The 21,705-nt window shown below is 34.5% G+C and overlaps 1 protein-coding gene across 4 annotated transcripts in view; it reads right to left on the minus strand.

The window, feature by feature from the left end:
* Positions 1 to 1,957: 1,957 nt before the first annotated feature.
* The window catches only part of RBBP6 (RB binding protein 6, ubiquitin ligase), a 29,191-nt gene continuing 9,443 nt past the window's right edge, over positions 1,958 to 21,705 (minus strand). Inside the window, exons 4-18 of one of the 4 annotated variants that reach the window (XM_004477074.5) lie at positions 18,636 to 18,680; positions 16,511 to 16,599; positions 16,303 to 16,399; positions 15,764 to 15,903; positions 12,739 to 12,911; positions 11,852 to 11,955; positions 11,406 to 11,743; positions 10,287 to 10,383; positions 10,093 to 10,171; positions 9,926 to 9,980; positions 8,807 to 8,875; positions 7,088 to 7,450; positions 6,684 to 6,785; positions 4,099 to 5,844; positions 1,958 to 3,532 (exon numbers count right to left, since the gene is read on the minus strand). In XM_004477074.5, the coding sequence (XP_004477131.1) occupies positions 1,960 to 3,532; positions 4,099 to 5,844; positions 6,684 to 6,785; positions 7,088 to 7,450; positions 8,807 to 8,875; positions 9,926 to 9,980; positions 10,093 to 10,171; positions 10,287 to 10,383; positions 11,406 to 11,743; positions 11,852 to 11,955; positions 12,739 to 12,911; positions 15,764 to 15,903; positions 16,303 to 16,399; positions 16,511 to 16,599; positions 18,636 to 18,680 (5,070 nt within the window). In that variant the 3' untranslated portion in view covers positions 1,958 to 1,959. Of the gene's footprint in view, positions 3,533 to 4,098; positions 5,845 to 6,683; positions 6,786 to 7,087; positions 7,451 to 8,806; positions 8,876 to 9,925; positions 9,981 to 10,092; positions 10,172 to 10,286; positions 10,384 to 11,405; positions 11,744 to 11,851; positions 11,956 to 12,738; positions 12,912 to 13,817; positions 13,927 to 15,763; positions 15,904 to 16,302; positions 16,400 to 16,510; positions 16,600 to 18,635; positions 18,681 to 21,705 lie in introns of those variants that run through there. The other 3 variants (XM_004477075.5, XM_023584240.3, XM_058286268.2) reach the window with 3 other exon arrangements.

Consider the following 21,705-nt stretch of genomic DNA (forward strand, 5'->3'; position numbering starts at 1 on the left):
CAAGTCTTTAAGCTATGATTTGCATCCTGATCTAGGTTTGAGGATTAGCTGTTTAGATGCGACAAGATGGTTAAGGGCGAGCAGGACCGGGGGTATTAGTATGTGTCTGAAATGGCAGCATATAAGCAACAGAGGGAAGGGAAACAGCGGAAAGAACTATGGGAGGAGTTCAAATACGGGAGGCCTAAATAAGGCCAACAGAGTAAAACTGGAAGATCAGGCTGTGGCTGGAATGTTGGGGGTTAAAATGTCAGTGGGTAATGATCACAGATGACTCCAGGTCCCTCTAGGGAACTGTCATAGGTGTGGTGTACAGTTTTAAGTGAACGTCAGTTGAGAATGACGTTAAAAGACCAAGGAGCCTAGGCAATGATGCTGACCTCAGATGATGGAATTTATGGAAAACTGTTGTGGGTGTCAAAGTCTTCAAAAAATGTGAGATGAACCTGGAATTTTGGTCCAAATTAACAAGGATTAAATAGTGTAGTCTGGTTAGATTATCCCAAGTGGCAATACTTGTATGCTGTGTGCGTGGGTGGAACAGAGAGGTTCAAACAGACATACCATTCCTAGTGATAGATGTAAAAATCACAAGAGGAGCCCTGAAGGGGAAAATCAGTTTCATTTAAAGCAACATTTCTTATTTCTGCATGGCTTTCATGTTGTTTATAGATTTTGTGCATCATCTATATTCCTTTAATATTTACTACTTACTAGTTTTAAATATTAAATGCTCTACCTACACACACACTGAGGAATGTTTGTACACCTAGAATTGTATACTGAACAATGGTATGCAGTACTATATATATGGCATACTCTAGCAATACAGAATCAAGATGAGGCAGAATGTAATTAAAAGGAAGTTGCTTCTTGTGCAAATCTTGTCCTTTCCTCTTCCACCACAGTCCATGTCCTCTGCCACAGTATTCTAGGTCACCACCCCACGCAGGAACTGGTCTTTTTTCCTCCAGTTATTACCTTCATAATCCTTATTTACATTGCCACGTTTCAATGTACCATTTTTACCTCACTCCCCAAATTCCTTCAGTGACTTTTCTTTGTTGCAATATACTTCCTGAACCACAGCAATGAAGGACACCCATTATAGTCTTATCTAGTGCTTCTGGACCTATTGCTGCTTGACTTTGTGAACTGGGGCTAAGATACAAATGCTCACTGGCTAATATCTCTTTAGCTGGCTGGCCACTTTATCAGGGAATTTAATAGTTATTAAACTCTGATAAGAACATTAAGTACATAGCCATAAACAGGTCACAATTCCTTGTCTCTCAGATTCAAATTCAAACTTCTAATTCCTGTATTTAAGATCCTTCTAGAGCTATTCAACTGTATCTCCAACTAATCCCGATTTCTTACTTCTGGTCACTCACAACCAGCCCATCAATGAAATGTATTTTTCATGTTTAGATCAGAATTTTGTATATTCAACTCATATTAAAGGTTCAGTGGATTTTTAAACAGGGAAATGGAAGGGGGGGAATACTACTTTTTTTTCAAATAACGCAAATATTCAACATTTGAAAAGTTTACTGAAAACGTTTATTGTAATCAAAAAGTGACATAACGGGGTTGTAATGAATTCAGCAAATCATCGAGCTGATATTTTAGAACTGATATCAGCTTCCGCCAGGCAATTAAAAAAATTCAAATGTGAAAATTTCACAGTACAGTAAACTCCACCCCAACTAATTAATGGTGGTTAAAAATAATAGGCCCTAGCAAAACCTCTCATGTTACATGGTCACAACTCACAATTCTGTACAAAAGTTCGTGTTATAAAGCTCTGATGTAAAAATCAAATAATCAAGCAGCAATATTTTAAGTGCAGCACAGGATCTTCCATGTCATTATTTACAAGACTTGAATCTCTTTACATTATAACAAAATTTAATACAGATGACTTAGTAATTAAGTCAATTTTAAAAATATGTCCTTTTACACAGTGACAGATTTCACTTTTTGGTCATCTTTCTCCTTCTCCTTTTCTTTATCTTTGCTCTTCTTTGACTTCTTTTTCTTGTGTTTGTGTTTTTGACTTTTTTCCAATTCCACTTCAGTGCCTGCATGTTTCTTATGCTTCTTATGTTTTTTATGTTTCTTGTGCTTTTTCTTTTCCTTCTTTTTCTTCTTCTTTTTGCTGTCCTGACTTTCTGCAGAGCTGGCACTGCTACTGTGGCTTCGGGTTTGGCTTCCAGAAGGGCTATGACTTCTACTTGGACTAACACTAGGACTGCTTTGACTCTGGCTCCTGGTTATGCCCATCTGGCCTACTACTGCTGTGTCCACGCCCTCTTTAGCTTTCTCCATCACTTTATCTTTCAGTTCCTTAGAGATTTTTCCTGAAGTTTCCTCTTCCTTTACAGATACATTACTTTCACTGTCACTTTCATTGTAGTCTGGTTCAAAAGCAGCTTCATCAGTTTCTCTAGTTAAGTCAGAGGAAAGTCGAGAGGAATGGCTTAACTGGGGTTTAGGCTTGATAGCATTCTTGTCCATTTGCCCAGTTACTTGCTCTTTTTCAATTTGTGGGTCTGGTGTGTTAAGTATATAAAGTAATTTATTGCCACTTGACTCTTTATTGTTCCTTGCTTCTGATACATGCTTCTCACGATCTTTACAAGGAATTTTATCTACAGATTTTGCTTCTTCACTTGCGCGTTTAGTATCATAAGTGGCTTTGTGGTCATGAGGTTTTCTGTCTCTTGAAGGGCTAGAATTACCTTTTTTGGAATCTCCTGTTCCTTTTTTAGGCATATCTCTCTCCTCCCTTGGTTTGTTTTTCTGTCCAGATGCAGAATCTTTATTCCGAGAAGGAGAGTCTTTTCTTCTTGTTAACTCATTCCTTTCATCTCTACGTTTGGAACTTGAATAATCTCTACTCTCATAGTCGGGCTTTTTGTCTCTATTGGGAGTAAAGTCTTTATTTGAAGAAGCACGAACAGAATCATGCTTATCTGAAGTTCTAGTCTCTTTGGAAGATTGAGACAGACTTTTAAAACTTCCTTGTTCATTCAAACGGTCCAAATTACTATCTTTCTCTGGCTGAGTGCTGCTCTTCCTCTTTTCAGGGTTTTCCTTTTCCAATCCTGAATGGTCTCGATCTTTGGTTTTCCCCTTTTCATTTGATGCAGAGTTTTTTGAACTTTTGATTTCATGCTGTGTAATTTCATGGCTCACTTCCTTGGTGAGTTTCTGCGTTTTCTCTGATGGCTCACTTTCTTTTTCAATATATTTGATTGTATTTGATGGCTTGGTGCTAACATTTTTAATAATGCTAGCAGGCTTCCCTACACTTGATAAAGGAGGCTGTGTGGATTTAGCATCTTCTTCCTCAGATTCAAAGTCATCTTTATCCCATTTCGATTGTGGAACCTGAATCATAATAATAACATCTTCAGCAGGAGCTGTATTGTCATTATTATACTCTTCCATAGTTTTAATGACAGTCCGCTTTGTATCTGTTTTTTCTTCAGATTTCCGCACTGGACTGCCTCCAGTTGAGCTTGTACTAAAAAGAATTAAAATATTTTTAATGAATGAGAAAAATTACTATTGATTATAAAAATTAGTAAATATATTAAGATTTCACTTTAAGACGTTAAATGTCCTTTTAACTTTAAAAAGCCAACTATTCTGCTATAATAGATTAAAAAAAGAATATAACTACATTAAAACACCAGATATATAACAATTCCTTACTTTAAAGACAAGAATAAACCAGCCAAACTCCCACCATCAGAGCCTCCCCTCCCCCCCCCCCCCCCTTTTTTTTTTGAGGAACTGGGGCTGGGGATTAAACCTGGGATTTTGTAGGTAGGAAGCTGGTACTCAACCACTGAGCCACACTGGCTCCCCAGTTGTTTTTTAGTTTTTTTTTTTAATTTATTTTTTATTAGGAGGCACTGGGAATCAAACCTCCCACGTGGTAAGCAAGTGCTCAATCACTTGAGCCACATCCACTCCTACAGCCCATTCTTAATTGACATATTTCACTTTTGGATGAAAAGTGCAAGCACAGATAAAGAATCCTCTCCTAAAAGAAACATCCACATCCATCCACCCATAATCAAATACCTGGTATAATCCACAAGAGTTGAGCTTGATCCTTCAGTTCCAGTTACTTTTCTTCTGACCTTTCCCTTCACTTTTTCTTGTTTAACTTTGCTAGATGTTGAGTCCAATTTTTCAGATGGTTCTTTTGTATTAGATATACTTTCTGCACTTCCAATTTTTTTCCCTGTTTCTCTGTTCAGCTTGATTTTTTTGGCTGGGGCAGTTGCTATTTTGTCCTTTTCAGGGGTCCTATCCATCTTTTCATTATCAGGTTCCATCTTATGCTTTGGTGATGGTTTCACTATTTCAGTTACTTCCAGTTTAGAGATTTTCATTGATGATGACTCAAAATCTATGCTTTTTTCTTCAGTTTTTCTTTTTCTTTTTTCTCCCTTGCTATCAAGTGGTTTACTTTTCTCATTAGGCTTCTTGGTCTTTTCTTCCTTATTAGTTAGTTTTTCTGATTTCACATCTTTGGAATAGTCCTTCTTTACTTTTTCTTCTTTGACTAGTTTTGTCTCCTGGTGCTCTTTTGTTGACTTGGAGTGAGCTTTTCTGGGGGTACCAATTATCTTTTCATCTTTCTGAGAAGAAGATGAAGATTTAGCATTGTCAGTCTTTGGAGTCTCCTCTTTAGCTTTTTTAAGAGGAGGTTCAGATCGAGGAGATTTTTCATGCTCTACATCTAGTTTTTCTTGGGGTCCTTTAACAGGTTTTACAACATTTTCTTTTTTGGATAAAGCAGATCCATCATTTTTCCGTTTGGTCTTATCACCTTTTACTTTTGGTTTATCTTTTTCTCTCTTGTCTTTTTCAGACACTGACTTGAAAGTGATGGATTCAGCATCCATTGGTTCATCTCTAACAGGTGTAGCATCATCTCTACTTGGGGGAACAAACAATGAATCTGTTTTATTTTCTTCACTACCTGTAGGTTCTCTTGATTTCCTAGATGTCTCTAATAACTCTGGGTTCAGAAAACCTTCACTTTCTTCTCCTTTTCTTCTTTTTCTATGTTTCTTATGCTTATTTCCTTTACTATCTCCTGGAGCATTTTCACTCTCCTTTTCTTTTGACTTTGTATTATCCTTCTGATTGTGACTGTCTCTTGTTGAAAGCTTTTCTGGATAGTTGCCACCTATGTTTCGACTTCTATGACTTTGTCCACCAGAATAATCTTCTCTGCGGCCTCTTGTGAAAGGAGAATTCCTGATATTAAGTGGTAAAAATCTCTCTGGAGAAAAGTTCTCTCTATTTGCTGAGGGTCTAGGCTGTGCTCCAGCAGCATACCCTTTATAGTATTTTTCATACCATTCTCTATATTTTCTCTCCCATTCTCGGTAACGCTCTTTTTCAAATGGGTCTCTAAAGTCAACACTCCTCCCATAATAAGCTTTCATGTCATAAGGTGGTGGAACTTCTCTGAATCTATTAAAATAATCACGTTCTGTTTCTCCTTGAGGTACATTACGTTTATTGGGAGACTGTCCCCTAAATGCTTGAGGAGATCTTGATCGTGAATGGTATCGTCTGTACGGGGGCGACCTTGACCTAGATCGATGATATCCATGAGATCTAGACCGTGAACGATAATTTCGACTCTTGCCTCTGCCTCTTCGGGGGTATGGAGGCGATCGTGAATAAGAACGAGAGTGCGAGCGGCTAAATGATCGAGAATATGAGCGTGAACGCGTTGAACCAGATCTTGACTTAGAATAAGTATATGAACTTCTTGAATATGATGAACCACTATAAGGAGATTTGGACCTAAAAACAAAAACAAAACAATAGTTGATAGTTGAGAAATGTATATAACATAAAACACATTCTCAGATTCTAGCACGCTCTGCTTGCAATTTCATCTTTCTTTCTATTAATTTCACCTTAGGTGATTAAAGAGGCACAGTGACCTCTATTGGAATGAAATAAAGTACACAAAGATCAGAGCAATTACTTGTTACAAAAGAAAAGTGAAATCTTAACAATTAAAAAGTGGAGTGCATTAATGTACTGTGATAGTAATATGAGCTAATTAACATTAAACAAAATGCCAATTAAATTTAAATTTCACTTCCTATGTGATATTTAATGAGTGAATTTTTGGTCTTATATTAAACCAATAGTCTAGCCTTAAAAGGAACCACAATTCAAATGTAAGTTTAAAAAAAATAAAGTCTTTAAAAAACAAACTTCCAGGGAATTTATATAATTCAGTTTTGCTATCATTATAGCTATTTGTATTCTACCACTACTTCATAATTACACAGGTTAATGTTCCAGCAAGAGCTGTAGCCTTAGTGGTAAAAGGGTCCTCAGCAATGTTCTTTAGCTATTCCCCTATTTCTTTCCTTCCACAAACATTTCCCAATTATTTCACATTATAAACTTTGAGGGACAAGGGTAATTTAGTTCCCATAACTGCTAGTTTACACTGAGACATTACTTCAATAAACAGATATTGGGAAATAAGCTTTATCTTCATTTCTATAAACCTAGACCGAATCAGAAAAATTCCATAAGTGCCATGCTATTTATATCCATAGCTAATCCCTGGATATTCAAAGTCCCATTTGTAATTCTGTTGTGAAGGCTTGCAAAACACTAACCTGGAAAATGAGCGCCTACGCTCCTTTTGAATCTTTTTGTATTCCATCAATTCCTTAGCAAAATCATTTGTAAACTCATCTAGCTTGGACTTTTTCTTTTCCCTAGTAAAATAAAGTTAAAGAGTGAAAGTTAACAAAAACCATTTAAGAAAACTAACAAGACAAATGTAATTAGATCATGAATGAAATGAATGAAATTGCCATTAGTTTTCCATTGTAAAACTATAATAACTAGGAATCCCTGAGGAAGTTGCTTGTATGGCTTTGGTTTAATTTTTAGGTGTTTCTTTTTTTTCTTTTTCTTGTACTAACAGGAAACACTAGAAAATGTTTCCAAAGATACCTATTTAATGTTACATTAGAAAATGAAAAAGTGTATAATAAGATGAAATTAAAATACTTACTCTTCTTTTAATCGTCGTTGTTCTCTATAGAATTCTTCTCTGGACAAAGGTGGTGCTTGTGTTGTTGGGATGGTATTCGAATGAGCTGTCTGCACTCCTGATGATACCCAAGGTGTTGATAAATTGGCAGGAGCTGGTGGAAACCCTGGAGGGGGGACACTATAACCAGCAGGTGGTGGCTGGCCAGGAGGAAACTGAGGAGAAAACTGTGGTGGAGGAACACCTGGAGGGAGAGGAAGTGTATGGGGAGGAGGTGGATACAGAGGAGGAGGTGGAACAGGCACAAAAACTGGAGTTGCTGGTAGTGATGGGCCTTGAGTTCTCTGTGATCTCTCACTGTGGTGTCGTCCACGGTTTATACTTCTGAAAAAATAAATACCAAGTTATTATGCCTTCAAACTAAAACCATCTGAGACAAACTCGTTTTATCTATACATAATTACTTTCAAACTTACAAAAGAGTAGAATTATGTATTCAAAAAAGTATAGAAACAATGATACCATTCATTAGAAAAAGTAACAAAATCCATAACTTTAAGGGACTGAGATGATGTAAGTTTACAGGGCCTTCACTATATGGAGATTTATTTAAAAGTTCTCTTTTACGAAGTTCAGATTTATTATCACTCCACAACTGGGAACTGTTACTTCCCATCTTTTGAAGAAGCTGACAAGTTAATGCCTCTGGGACTTGGTTCTATCCAAAATGCCTTTCAAGACTAAACTTTAATGAAAGAAGAAGAAGAAAAAAAACCACTTTCTTTAGTCTCCTTTATAAGGGAGGAAGTGAAGTCCCTTCAAAGTAGAATATAAATATTAGTTTTAATAATTTTAACTAACTTCTAAAAACTCTGTATTTTCTCCCAAAGTAAAAACAACACTGCTGGTAAAGTTTTTGAATTGTGTCTTGTCACAGAGTAGGCTTACTTCTTTTGAGTTAAAGGTTTCTTCAAATTATAAGTAACAGCAGCAGCAGGGGTTTAAACTTTAAGCCTCTTTCATCAGAGAGCCATAAATTACTAAATATTATCTTTTATTAACATGTGATCTAGTAATAAAGTAGTAAACTTTCATAAGTTTAGCAATTCTTAAGTGTTAAAAGATATTCTAATATCCTTGTTATGAAGTTAATTTGGAGGTCCCTTTAACCCTGGTAGTAACTGTGACCCAGGCAGTTCAATATGTCTAACCCTCCCCCAAGTTCCCCATGGACCTCTATGGCATACTTCTTAGATTAACATTGCTTGTGCCTGTCCAGGGCAAGAGCCCCTAACAATCTCCTGGTCTCTTCTTTTGGAGAAGAGAAGCTGGGAGAAGGCTGGGAAAGTTGAATCTAGGAAAGAAGTAAATGCAATTCTTCCTCACACTTAGAAGTTGAGCTGGTCAATTTTCATGATTAATCTGATACCTTTAATACTGTCTGGTTCTTATTGACTTCCTTCCATTTGCAAATAAATAAAACTGAAGGCAAAATATTCTACTGTGGGCAGATAGGGAGAAGTTAGTCTTGGGAAGGAGTATAAAAGATATAGCATTAGATACAATTGTTTAAAATGCTAATTATAATTTGTTCTTTTCTAGACCTCCTAAAGACAAAGGATTTAAGAGAAATAAATATAAACTGAATGAACATCCTTCTCTCCCCACCCCACCGCTCTGCTTCAAGTTTTGTGTTATATTTTTCAGATAATTGTTTTTCAAGATTTTCAGCATGCCTACCTGTAGCAACTCCTCTCCCCTCTTCTAATTTGCTGTGGTGGAGAAACCAGATATCCAAGCTTGTTGGAACTGTGTGGAAAAAAAAGATAAAACAGGCTCCATGAGTATAACACACATGACTTTTTAGCGTGTAGGCTATAAGATACCCATTTCAACTCTTCAGAAAACTTTTCTTACTGATTCTTAAATCTGTTCTAGAAGAGATTTGGGCAAGTATCACATCTACTTAACTATTCTTCTAATAAAGTGACTACATTATAACAATAATTAAACTTAAAAATATAGAACACTTTCTGTAATATCCTATTTTAATTAGTATTCTTTAAGGTACTCTGTGAACATATTGTTATAGGAAAGGGAAGGTGTCTTTTATCTATTGGGGCCTATGCAAGCATTTTTCATATTAAGGCACCATTTAAATACTACAGATGAGGAAATGGAGGTGAAGTGAAAATCCATGCCCAACTGTCATGTGGCTAATAAACTGAGGATCTGGGATTCAAAACCAGGTCTAACCTTCTCCATATCCCATGTTCTTTCCACTGATGTATTCTGCTAGTCTCTCCTTTAACACACTTTCTCAATGACAAATGGATTTACTTTTCAAACAAAAAGATAAAAGTCTAAGCTATTAAACCAGCCCTAAACTGGGCTATAGAAACAGGAAAAATTATACAAATAAAAAGATAATAAATAAATCTTTTGACTTTTAATGCTGTACGAGAAAATAAAATTCTTCGTGTTTCAGGTCAGAAAATTGCATCCTAAAGATTTTAGTATGTGGATTTCATTAAGAGAATTCAAAATGAGTAAGTTTGTGCTTGGTTGACTTAAATTTTAATATGTATTTACTCAAATCAAATTTTGATCATACAATTACGATAGGAAAAAGTTTAACCTATTAGGAAAATATATGATTCAGTATTTAAAATAAGTAATTACTCAAGTAATTCTTATCTTCATTAAGTGAGACACTGTCAGTCAAGATCATCATTTATTAGACATGAAACTATGCAAGAATTTATAATAAAAGCATTCAACAACACACTGCCTAGTTTACAGTTTCCATTATCTAGTTAGAAATTAACCACATGAAGATTATTTTACACATATACTTACTGTTCCCAACCTGGCCGACCACCACCTGGACGAGCAGTATTTATTCTTACTGGACCTTGGAAACAAAAGATAAACAAAAACAATAAGGAAATGTTAAACTGGCTGTTAAATGAAGCTAAAATAATTTAAAGGAAAACAATGGTTCAAACCAAAATGATTTTACCCACCAGTTGTAGGGATCAACTGTCCATGCAATAAAGACTGTCCAAGCAAAGACGGAGTTCCAAGCACAGGCACCTGGTAACCCTTTAGAAAATATCACAAATAAAAGGGTTAAAAAAATATATATTAAAAGCAAAATTCACAAAACAAAAACCCTATTGTAAAAAAACCCTCAAACTTAAAAGCCAGTAATGTCTACCTTCTCTTCCATAAGGGCAGTAATTGCAATTGAAGAGGTTCCTTTTGAATGTTCTGATGCCAGGGCAGCGGCTGGCAAAATTTTACTATCAGAATCCCTGGAAAACAATATAATTTATAATATATTACAAAGTCATCAGAAATGGAGGATTAAGAGTAAAAATAGCATCTTACTGCTAATTCTGTTTCTGCATCAACTGCATTAAGATGAGTTAAGTCAAAGAAGAAAGTTTTTTGAGAGAGAATTGAACCTTTGAAAACATAAATAAGTGAACAGTAAAAAGAAGGAACCTCCCTAAGAAGTATTACATAGGATAGGTATTATAGAAACCAATTTTAACAACAGTTTAAAAACAGAAGAAAATAAAAGTGTAGAATATATGAAGACAAAAAGAATATAGGATTATGACTAAATTCTACTTCCAGCTCTGTCAAAAAATCAAAGGGGTAATCTTGGGTAAGTCATTGAATTCTCTGGGTTGTATTCCCACTATCAATCATATTAAAGGGTGAACTAGAACAGTAGGATTTCTTAAATATATGTGGAAAGATCCCCCCAACCCCCAAAGATTTTACTTCAGTGTGTCTAGAACAGGGGCCTAACATCTATTTTTAAAAAGCTGATTGCTTTTCTAAGAATTATGAAAGACTGGACTACATGGCCAAAAGTCCCTTTAATTTCTCAAGTAGTAGGATTTAAATGAGTTTTCACTACTCTCCTAAATAAGCAAACTCCTAACTTTTCTACATCCAACAGTACTTTTCATCTATCCAATTTTTCTTAATTCTACTCAAATTTACTCTTTTCTAAGACCATAATTATGACAAGTGAATTCTTCCTCTTAACAGCAAAGCTTTTACGGTATTTTAGGCAACATTTAATGGGGAATGCCAGCAGCTTTTATAGTGTTTGGCCTTGGGATGCTCAATCATCATTTGCCAAGTCAATCTCCTCCATTTTGTCTCTTTCCCCAATAAGACGTAAAGTAATTTCTTACAAGCCACCTCACCTTACTAAAGCACAGTGGTCCATAGGAATGAAATATTGCTAAAAGTAATATACAACAAAAAACCACATCATTAATATCTCGTTTGTTTATTAATAGTGAGAAATACTCACCGGAAAGGTCCATCTGATTTTTCTGAATGGACTGATATTGATACTGTTGCAGTTATATCAGGAACAGGAGCTGGGGTAGAAGATGGATTTCCAGGTATAGGAGGGGCCAAGGAAGACTGATTAGAAGTCAATGATGACATAGAGGGAGGTGGGTGAGCTGATGAAGACGTGACTGGAATCATTAAAGGATCTTGCTGTCTTGATATAGGAGATCTCATTAGAGGTTGTAGGTTCCGCTGAATAAGTGGTCTTGGAGGTGGTATTGGGGGTGGTGGTGGAGGCAACTGCTTTCGCAGTCTTTTCGTATAACCAGTTTCATTTTTGAAGTTATTAACAGCCTATCAAAACCAAACACAAAAATACAGAAAAATGTAGTGCATTCACTTAAGTACAGTTCAAAGATTTTTAAAAATAATTTTTCATAAAAGGGATACAAAGTAACTCACCTGTCGTAAAAATTTGTTGGCAATTAAAGCATCAGGTGAGACATCATTCTGATGGCATGTTGGACATGTATGTTCATCTGATTCCAGGAGTGCTGTTCTTATACCTATGTATGATAAAATTTTAGACAATAGTAGGAATTCAATATTTATACAATGAATTAGCCTACATTTGTTCTGTTACCTTACTGCTTTCTAAGCACACATCACTAATTATTTCTATTCTTATAAGAAACTTAATATTCAGGCAAGGCAATCAGAGACACCTATAGCACAGTAGAAAAGAGCAATACTAAATTGTAGATTCACTGATTATGCTTCCGTGTTGTAAAAGTCCAGTAATAAGTGATGAGTTAAAATGAAGACACACTCTGAAACATGCCTTAAGTGACCTCTTGACTTTGGTCTTCACTAAAGAGGCCCAGAAATAAAGGAGATTTATATTCCAGAACAATATGATTATAGGAAGCAGGTCTTAATTGTACTTAGGCATTTTAGAATAAATTACTAACCACAATCCAGAAAAAGGATAGATGCACCATTCAAAAACATTTCTAGAATATCTAAGGTCCAAAAAGTTTTTTTAAAAAAATTCTGCACACCATTTAAAATGCATAGAAAGAAACCCCAAAAATCTACAGAAAACCTCAGTATAGTCACCCTGATTAAAGTGTGGGAGGTTGTCAATTCTAGCATTTAAAAGGACAAAGGGGCAGTAGTTAAAAATAAGTGTAGCAACAAAAACAGACTTCCCACTACTAGGGTTCATTGATCAACACATTTATCATCAAGATTTCATATTTTATTAAAATTCACACTGTTGCTAAGAGCACTTCCAAGTAAATATAAATATTCTAAAATATATGTCTCTGAAGGTTTAATGTTCTTACATTCATCACAATAACTGTTTCCACAGCAGGGAATGACAACTGCATCAGTCATAATATCTTTGCAGATGAGACACAACAATTCATCTGGGATAGGATCATCTTCTTCTGAAGAAGATGACGGTTCTTCTGGTAAGAAAGGTGGTTTTTCTTTCTTCCCAATTGCATATGCTTCTCTGTAAAAGGTTTTAGTATTTTTAACATTGTTATAAAGGCAAAGTATTCCTAAGACATGCCACATGTCCTACTATATCACAATGGGAACATATAATTCAGAACAATGTCAAATTAGTTTCACAAAATAATACCTTCCAAAATAAGGGAACAGTCATGAACCTCCCCCGCAAAAAGAAAGAAAACCCACAACAAAAAGCCACAAAACAAAATCTTTAAGATCATCATCTATCTGTAATGCTAAGAAATGAGGGCCAAAGAGATAGTGATATTCTCAATGCCACAAAGTTGCATTTAAGTGGCAGAGACAGGATTTGAACTTAGACACACCATCCTTATCACAGTTTTCTCTCTACTATGTTTCCTGAGGGGAAAAGTTTTCTCCTCCATGTCCTAGTAGTTCCCCAAATATGTGAAGGTATTTAAGTGAATGTCACAAGATGGAAAACTACAATTTGTACTGACATTTCACAAATAAGGGGAGATAGTTAAGGAAAAATATTATACCACCACCAAATTGCCAGAATGAAACTTAAAAACTAGCGCTCTATTTATAATTAATATTTTAAAAGACAGACTAATCTATTTATGATCAATTAAGCAATATGAATGACTTAATAAATGATTAGAATATGTAATAACAACTCATTAGACATTCTGGATCCAGTCTTTTGTAGGAAATGTGTTTTGCAGAAATGTTTGCCGTTAAGTAAATTTAAAAAGCAATACAAAAAAATACTATTCTCAGACTCATTTGCACTGCTTCCACATCCCTACCTTCTCTGTAAATAGGCAAATAGGTATAACATAGGAATTCCTAGAGAAATCCTTTCTATTTCATTTAGGAACAGAGTGTGTTTATCTAAATGCTGAAAACGAAAGAATCTCAGCTATACGGAGTAGGGTACCTTAGGTGTGTTATTTGTGTTGCAGTTGCTCCATAGACATCACCACGATTCCAGAAATAAGTATCAATTTGCTTATGCCCCATTGTTCCCAATTTGTGAAAGAGGAGTCTCCCACTGCCCAAAAGAGAGAAAAGGAGAAAAAAAAAAAAAAAAGAGGAGAAAAGAGGATAGAAAAAGAAACAGAAGAGTCTGAGTTGTTTATCAGTGGTGTTAGTGGAGAGGGTGAAAGTTTCATTTACATTATTTGGGCTCCCATCTTTCCCCAGTATTTGCTGTGTGTTTGGCACAATGGGCTTTTATATTTCAGCATTCAAAAGCACTGACGTTAATTATTAGTTAGGGTTCACAAGTGATGTACTTTTCCAACAAATTTCCAAGAAATTTCTATTCTTTTTAATATTCTAAAATGTTTACAAAATAAAGATGAAGCGGTTTCCTCTTAAACTGCTTGCAAAAATCATCAATTTCAAGGCAAAGTTGTTTGGAAGCATCTATGAAGTTTCTCTCAATTAGAAACAGCATAACAACAGACTGCATTAAGATGAACCACAAAAACACAGAACAGTGACTGATAAAAAATAGATGGGGTGAAGCTGAGGGAGTGAGCAGGGTTGGGAGTTTAGTTACATATTAATTCTTAACAATGAACTCAAACACTGTATTACTAAAGATTTGAGAAAAAAAAAAAACGGAATCTGTTCAATATTATTCAACAGCATAGCCATTTTCACCATCCCCACCTGCTCACTCTATTACACTTCAAGAATATTTGAAGTGTTTGAAACTTCACTTGAAGTTCACTTGAAACTTCACTTGAAGTTCAGCATGCAACAGAGGAAATTTGTGTTCTCATATGCAATTTGAGAACATGAACAACTATTTTTAAAATTGAATGTTTCTAAGGAATATGTCCTGTGGACGCCCTAAATGAAATAATCTCCTGGAGGACTTGTAGAGTCAGGGTGCTATTAAAAAAATGAGGCAGGGCCCTCAGAATCTTTTAATACCTTTTGCAGTAGATTCCTATTCACAATAAAGAGAACCACAGCCCAAAGGAATGCTTAATATTGTGTTGTATATTTTATGAGTTTGTAACTGCTAAAGGCAATAAAAAAGATAATATATTAATATCAATTGATAAAATGAGAAGTTTACCTAGTTAAACCATGGCAATAGGTTTTCGTAGCTACTTCATTTTATTTTTTTGTTTTTTGTTTTGTTTTGTTTTGATTTTGGTTTTTCTTCCTTGCCCAGAACTACTGGACTTTTTTTTTTGTCTTTATTTTTTTTTAATGTTACATTAAAAAAATATGAGGTACCCATATACCCCCAACCCTCCATTATCTACTTCATTTTAAAGCTGAAAAAAAAAACCAAAACAGTAAAAATAAGCATTAAGGTGTTTTTAGAGATATCGCTAACATGAACTAATGGCTTGTAAAATAAACCAATACTTTAGAATCTTAAGACTCACATAGTTTAATCAAATTTATTCAAAATATCCCTGTATATCATTCTTTCTTGGTGCTTAAATTTGCCTCAACACTTCACAGAATTTTTATTCTTAAGCCCATTTTGCAAAATGATCAATTAAGATAGTCTTGCTCACCTACACAAATAGCACATATAAGATTATGTGAGAATATGTATGTGAATGAGGAAGAAAATGGGGAATGACAGAAAAAGGAAAAAAAAAACCAGAAATCTACAAGGGAAGTGGCACTCACTAATAACCCAAATTCCCAAAATCCATTTTAAATTTGTTTCAAATGGAGCAGACTGCAGCCTCTCATTCTTAACAAAGAAACCCAACATGTGGATACTAACGATCTTGGTATAAATGTTCCCAGAGAACACAAGTAGCCAAATTATAAAATCAAGATTAAAACACTATACACTGAAAATGACTGTAGTCTCTACAGGTCATATCTAGCCTGAATACTTACGCATCAATAGTTGGTATTGCATATTTTCCAGTGTTGGTAAGCATCGCACCTTTCATGTTAGGATCTTTCACTTCCATCATGAAACTTCTGGGAATTCCAGTGCTTTTTTTAATCCTGGGACCAGATTCAAAGTTCTTATCCTATTCCGAGGGAAAAGGGGAAGAAAAGAGGGAGAGAAAAAATAGTACCTTTATTTAGCAATATTAGCTAACATTATGGAGTGCAGTGCATACTAACTGCTTATATCATTAGTAGTACTTTACACATTTATGATCTCATATAATCCTCACAACAGCCATATAAGATACTATTATTATCCCTACTCTACAGTAAAGGAAAACAGAAGAAGTTATATAACTTGCAACAGAAATGAGGAAACTTGCCCAAGTTCACTTAGCTACTAAGTGGCAGAGCTAGGATTTGAAGCCTGGCAATTTGGCTCCAGAGGCCATAAGGGAATATTACCAAGAAAAGTTCAGATGACTGAGAAATAATTCCAATAAACAGTGATTGTATCATAGTTTCAATATTCTACTTACCCCATTTGTCGGGCAATTCTTAATATAATGGCCAGGTTTACCACAACGGAAACAGGTATAAGATGGAGGTGGTGGACCTAGGGGTTTCTTCATGTAACTGAAAAGTAAAAGAAAATTACATGTACAAAAAGACTTTAAAAAATAATGCTTTGACTGGGGGGAAAAGCCACCCCAATAGTTCCTATTAGTATAAAGAATTTAGACTTACTTGATTGGGTCGTATTCATGGCCAGATTGCGACATCATTGCTTTAATTTTATCTTCTTCAGAAGCATTGGCTTCAGCCAGATTGGCAGTCTGTTTAACAGGTAATTATTTGACACACACATTAGAAACACATTTAAGACCACACAGCCAAAGACAACACCACTCATCCTGTAAAGAGCAGTATCTAACTAATATTGCATAAAAACAGCTATTTACATGTATGACCTAGAAAAGGCGCTGCGAGTTCCTTATGTCATTACATGTTTGGGTGTCTGTAGGGCTGAAGTGTCTTTCTGGGGACACTCAAACCTTAGACCCTGTTTGTACCTTACATTTTGTACTTTGCATACTACTCTACTAATAGTTAAAGGCTGAGATTGTTAGAAGAAAAGACACTTAAAAATAATTCAAGTGTACTATAATGCATACTCACAGCTTGGAGGTGGGGTAGAATAACTGAACATATTATGCAGGAGGTATTATAAGTCAGAAGACTCTTTAGGTAGTACTGTCAGTTTCAAATTAGGTGTAAAGGATGTGCATTGGGCTTTCATAATTTAAAATTCAACTCTCCAAGTAAGTTTTATGAACTTCATCTTTCAGGTGTTATACACCAGTCTAGATATAAGCAGGGTCTAAGGGAGTGATTCCTAATAACTTGTATCTTCAAGCATGTAGCACTCGTATCAGCCATTCACTAGGTTTATCTTTACATTCATCCACAAAACAAGCAACCAGTTTTAACATTTTATTTTAATTTTATATACAAAGAATGCTTAACATTAACAGAGCTTAAAACAACAGCAACATTTACAGAAAACTGGATTACAGATGTTTAACAACTAATTTGTTTGAACCCAAACATTAATTTACAAATTTTTAAAAAAGGAAAAAAAATTCCCCAAACCTTCAAAACTCACCAATTCCTCCCCACAAAGGAACAATAGTAGGAAGAGACCAAAATTCAAATATGGCCCTTACAGTGCATTAGAATAAAAACAGTAAACTATAAACTGCTAAAGATGTTAGCTCTATGCTAAACCACTATGCATTAGAAAATTAAGAGAGAGGACAGTTTTAGCTCACTTTTAGAATCATCAATTTTAATATTCAATTTTCCCAGAACAGGAGCTTATAAAGCAGTATTGATTACTAGGACATTTTGGGGGGATACATTCTAGGGGAAAAGGGCACAACTTACATAACAAGAGAGGAACAGCACTCATGGAAAACACATCTTTTCATTAATCTTGGTTGCTAAAATTTGGTTTCATATTTCTGACAGTAGGGAAAAAAGGATTTTTGGAAAACTGGAAAACTTTCTTCTTGGCTCTCAAGAGTCTGCCTATTCTCCAATATTTGCTTTTTTTAAAAAGGCATGATTCACAAGCTAGAGCTAATGTTTTGAAAAGTAATCCATCACCAGTGCTTCTCCAAACAAAGGTACACATTTTGAGGAGAAAATGCAAGCAAACTTATCGCAAAACATGGCATATACAGTAATTTCAGGAAGTAACAGTTTGCCCCTCTGCCAAACATACACACTGGTATATTCCTGCAAACAGCTTTATACACTTACACAATTCACATAGTCTGTGTTCAAACAAATTAGGTTGTTTAAAATTTTTTTCTAATGCAGACAGACTACAAGTCTATATGGTGTAAAGAAACAACTGTATCACATCTATAATGACCATCACGGGATCAATTAAAATACTCAAGAATAACCACACAATCGTCCATGTTAAGGAAAGCTTCCATTTTGGCTGCTTAAACAAAGTCCACATAATTTACAGCCAAAACCAGGGAATTCCTCCAGAACTTTGTTAGTTTCCAATGTATAATTAATCAAAATGTATGAGGGAAAAAAATGAGTAAGTATAGCTTCATGTGTTTCTTCGGTCTTGTAGATGAACAATACTCCGACATTATCCTGAGGCTGATAAAGTACTCCCCTATCTTCCCCAAACAGCAACTACTCTTTACAGGATAGTAACAGTATATACAATATTTTTGCAAATACACCCACACCCACCCCCACCCTTAAAAAATTGTTTCACACAAAAAAATACAATGTTAGAAAAATACTTAGATTTTCAAGAATATATATATATATATATATATACCTTTGTAAGCTGGGCCAGAGAAATAGATGCAGAAGAGTCATCAATCTGTTCACAAAAAATTAAACACACATTCAAGTTCCACACTGAAAACATCTGAAAGTGATCATTTAGCCCCTATTGCCATTTAATGTTCAATTATTGGGCATTTTCTTAGAAGTTTTCTAAACAATGTTATTTTCTGTTTTAAACCAGAAAGCGTAGCTCATCCCATTTTATCCTTTTCTATGTATCTCCTATACAGTAAAAGGCTATGAGTTGAGGGGGACTCAATTACAATGAAAAAAATTGGGTAAAGAAAAGGAAATTTGTTCAGAAAGGTGACTAAATGACTATCTGAGTCCCATGCCTTTCATTGGTCTCTAAGTTTGATAATGCTCAAGACAATGTACATTAGAAAAATTTTAAATGTTTCTACAATGCCATTTATAACATTTTAAAACAAGCTCTTTAAAGGCCCAGGTAAATTGCTTTACTAAATAACAGTTCTCTTGTAAATGCTGCCTTATTTCTTTTTTTGAGTATGTACTGCTCAGTTAGAATAAGTTTGTTTTTTCTCCCATACAAAGAATAGCAATAGCTTCTTGTCAATGACTGCTTTTTTCAGGGAAAAGATATTAAACCACAAAAAGGGAAACAAATGGTACCCTAGGTTCTCTCTCCAAAGGCAAACAGTTGCCACATATTATGATTTGGAGGAAAAAAAATTTAATGTAATCAAATGGAGAAAGTTTTGTACTTGTAGTTAAATATGCATTTAAAAATGTGATTTAAAATTTTTCATTAAGTCCTTCAAATGATTTTAACATCAGCAAAAAAGTGTTATGCTAAAAATGATTTCCCCACAAGTGTACCAAAACGAAAACCTAACTAAGTTTGTGTACTAAGTGTAGCAAGTAAGCTTGTCTATCGTGTTAGAAATTTCTCATGCATTATTGATTAGAACTTTTGTTTACAATGGGGAGAATGTAACAAGATGTGTGGATTAAAAAAAAACAAAACTCGAGTGAGTCGTCAAGTATTTTTCAAATATTCCAGCAACAAAGAATACTAAAATAAAAACAGCATGACTTGAAGCCCCAAATATGTAACCAATTTCAATAGGAAGTTCTCAGCACAATGCCTGACAGAACAGGAACTCAAAAATGTAAATCAAAATAACTATGACTAAATTTAAGATGTATCTAACAAATCTTAGGGTTTAAGTTAGTTTGATGGATATTATTACTAGTATGCTTATTTCGATAAAAAAGGTATTTGTTCCATATTGAGGACCTATAAAGAATCTGTAATGCACTAATCCCATATTCCTAATGCACAACCACATAAAAGCCACCAATGTGGTTTCACTCCTGCCCAGCTTTTGATCAAGTATTCTTTCCTTAGAAAACTAATCTCTCAAGTTATGGATAAGGAGGGAAAAAACTCCATAAATACCTTATTTTCATCCAGAATAAATTTTGACCTATTTAATCTACTTTAAGGAGGATTACATTTTTCATGAGCCAGGGATTATTTGAATTTAAGTAAACAAGATTGAACAAAATTGTCATCAGCCATCTATACTATGTTCCTAATCAATGAAACAAATTAATAGCATTTAAGACTATTCTATCTAGAATATGAATACTGATGATTTCCTTAGAAGGCAAACAGTTATATATTAACTTTCTTAGCACTGGAACTTGAAAAACTGCTAACATTTAAAAAAAATCTTCTCACTCCTAATGCTTAAAATATGGTGGTGTTTCTTTTTGGTAATTACACTGTGCTTTCTTGCCCGTTCTTTTTAGCTTTCTGCCAACTTGCTATTAGTATCATTATTTATTGAGTTGAAAGTGATTTCGGATATACAATGACATCTAAAATCACCTTTTTCCACCAAATAATCACCACAGCATCTAAATATCTTATAATCCACAAGTTAAATGAACCATAATTTTAGAAAAGAATCCAATTTTCTTTTCTACATATAGCAAAATGGAAATGTTGACAAAAATGTTTAAAAATAATTAGAAAATTTGTATGTACTATTATCAATAAAAATAGTGATCAGTGGTTAAGAAAGTGAGAAAAAAAATTCATATTAAAAAAACTGCCTTTTAAAAAAACTGATCTATCCACATTGCAGACATCATTAAAATTAATCTACCTCCCAAAATTGAATTAGTGGTTTTGTGTCTGGGAGCAAGGATCTGAAATCTTTTATGCCTATCATACTGGCTTGAAATTAAAGGGTCCTACAAAATGTAACTCTGATGTTCAACAGCAGGAAGAACATCCAATTTTGGAGTACCAACATGGAAGGATGACTAAATAAAACAAGGCTGAGCAATTTAGAAACAGAAATTTTGGATAAAAGTTGGCTTAAGTTATCAAAAAATGTATACATTTACTTTTACTAATCAGAATTTTAAAGTTTGGTTTAGTGCCTATAATTTTGTCTTCGTGAATGTGTACAAGCCACGTGATTCTTAGGTTTCCTAAAATGGGGCACTAGGTAGACTTGATGAATATATTCTCTTATTAAATGTCAGCAAATATACCCCAAGCAAATAAATGATGGAGATAATTATCTAATGTCTCCATTTCAGTTAAATCTACTTAAAAATTAAAGCCATTCTTAAAATATTAAAAAAAAAGAGAGAGAAAAGAAAGAAACCTAAATAAATCTTAAATAAAAAATAAAAAGTCTTACATATGTAATACAGACATGCCAGGGAACACACGAGGCTAAAGAATGTTAACTTTATTTATGAACATGTGATTTGTGTTTATACACATGCTAATAAACAAAAAGGAAATAACTTTTTCAAGAAATAAAACTTCATCTGAATTAGTTTAAATACTATATAAAGTGTACTTTATATACAAAATGTGGTACATGAACTACTACAGTCACCAGGATAGTCGATCTAATTTGTACTAGCATTTGGATACATAAAAATCAATTTTAAATCAATCACCAGCAAAACAGAAACTTGGACAGTTTTTACAGCATTATGCTTAAAAAAACAAAAACAAAACCAAGACCCCCAAAAAACAAAGAAAACCCCTCCATTTCCCCAAAAGA

This window comes from Dasypus novemcinctus, chromosome 23, assembly GCF_030445035.2.
Source record: "Dasypus novemcinctus isolate mDasNov1 chromosome 23, mDasNov1.1.hap2, whole genome shotgun sequence".
NCBI classification, from domain to species: Eukaryota; Metazoa; Chordata; class Mammalia; order Cingulata; family Dasypodidae; genus Dasypus; species Dasypus novemcinctus.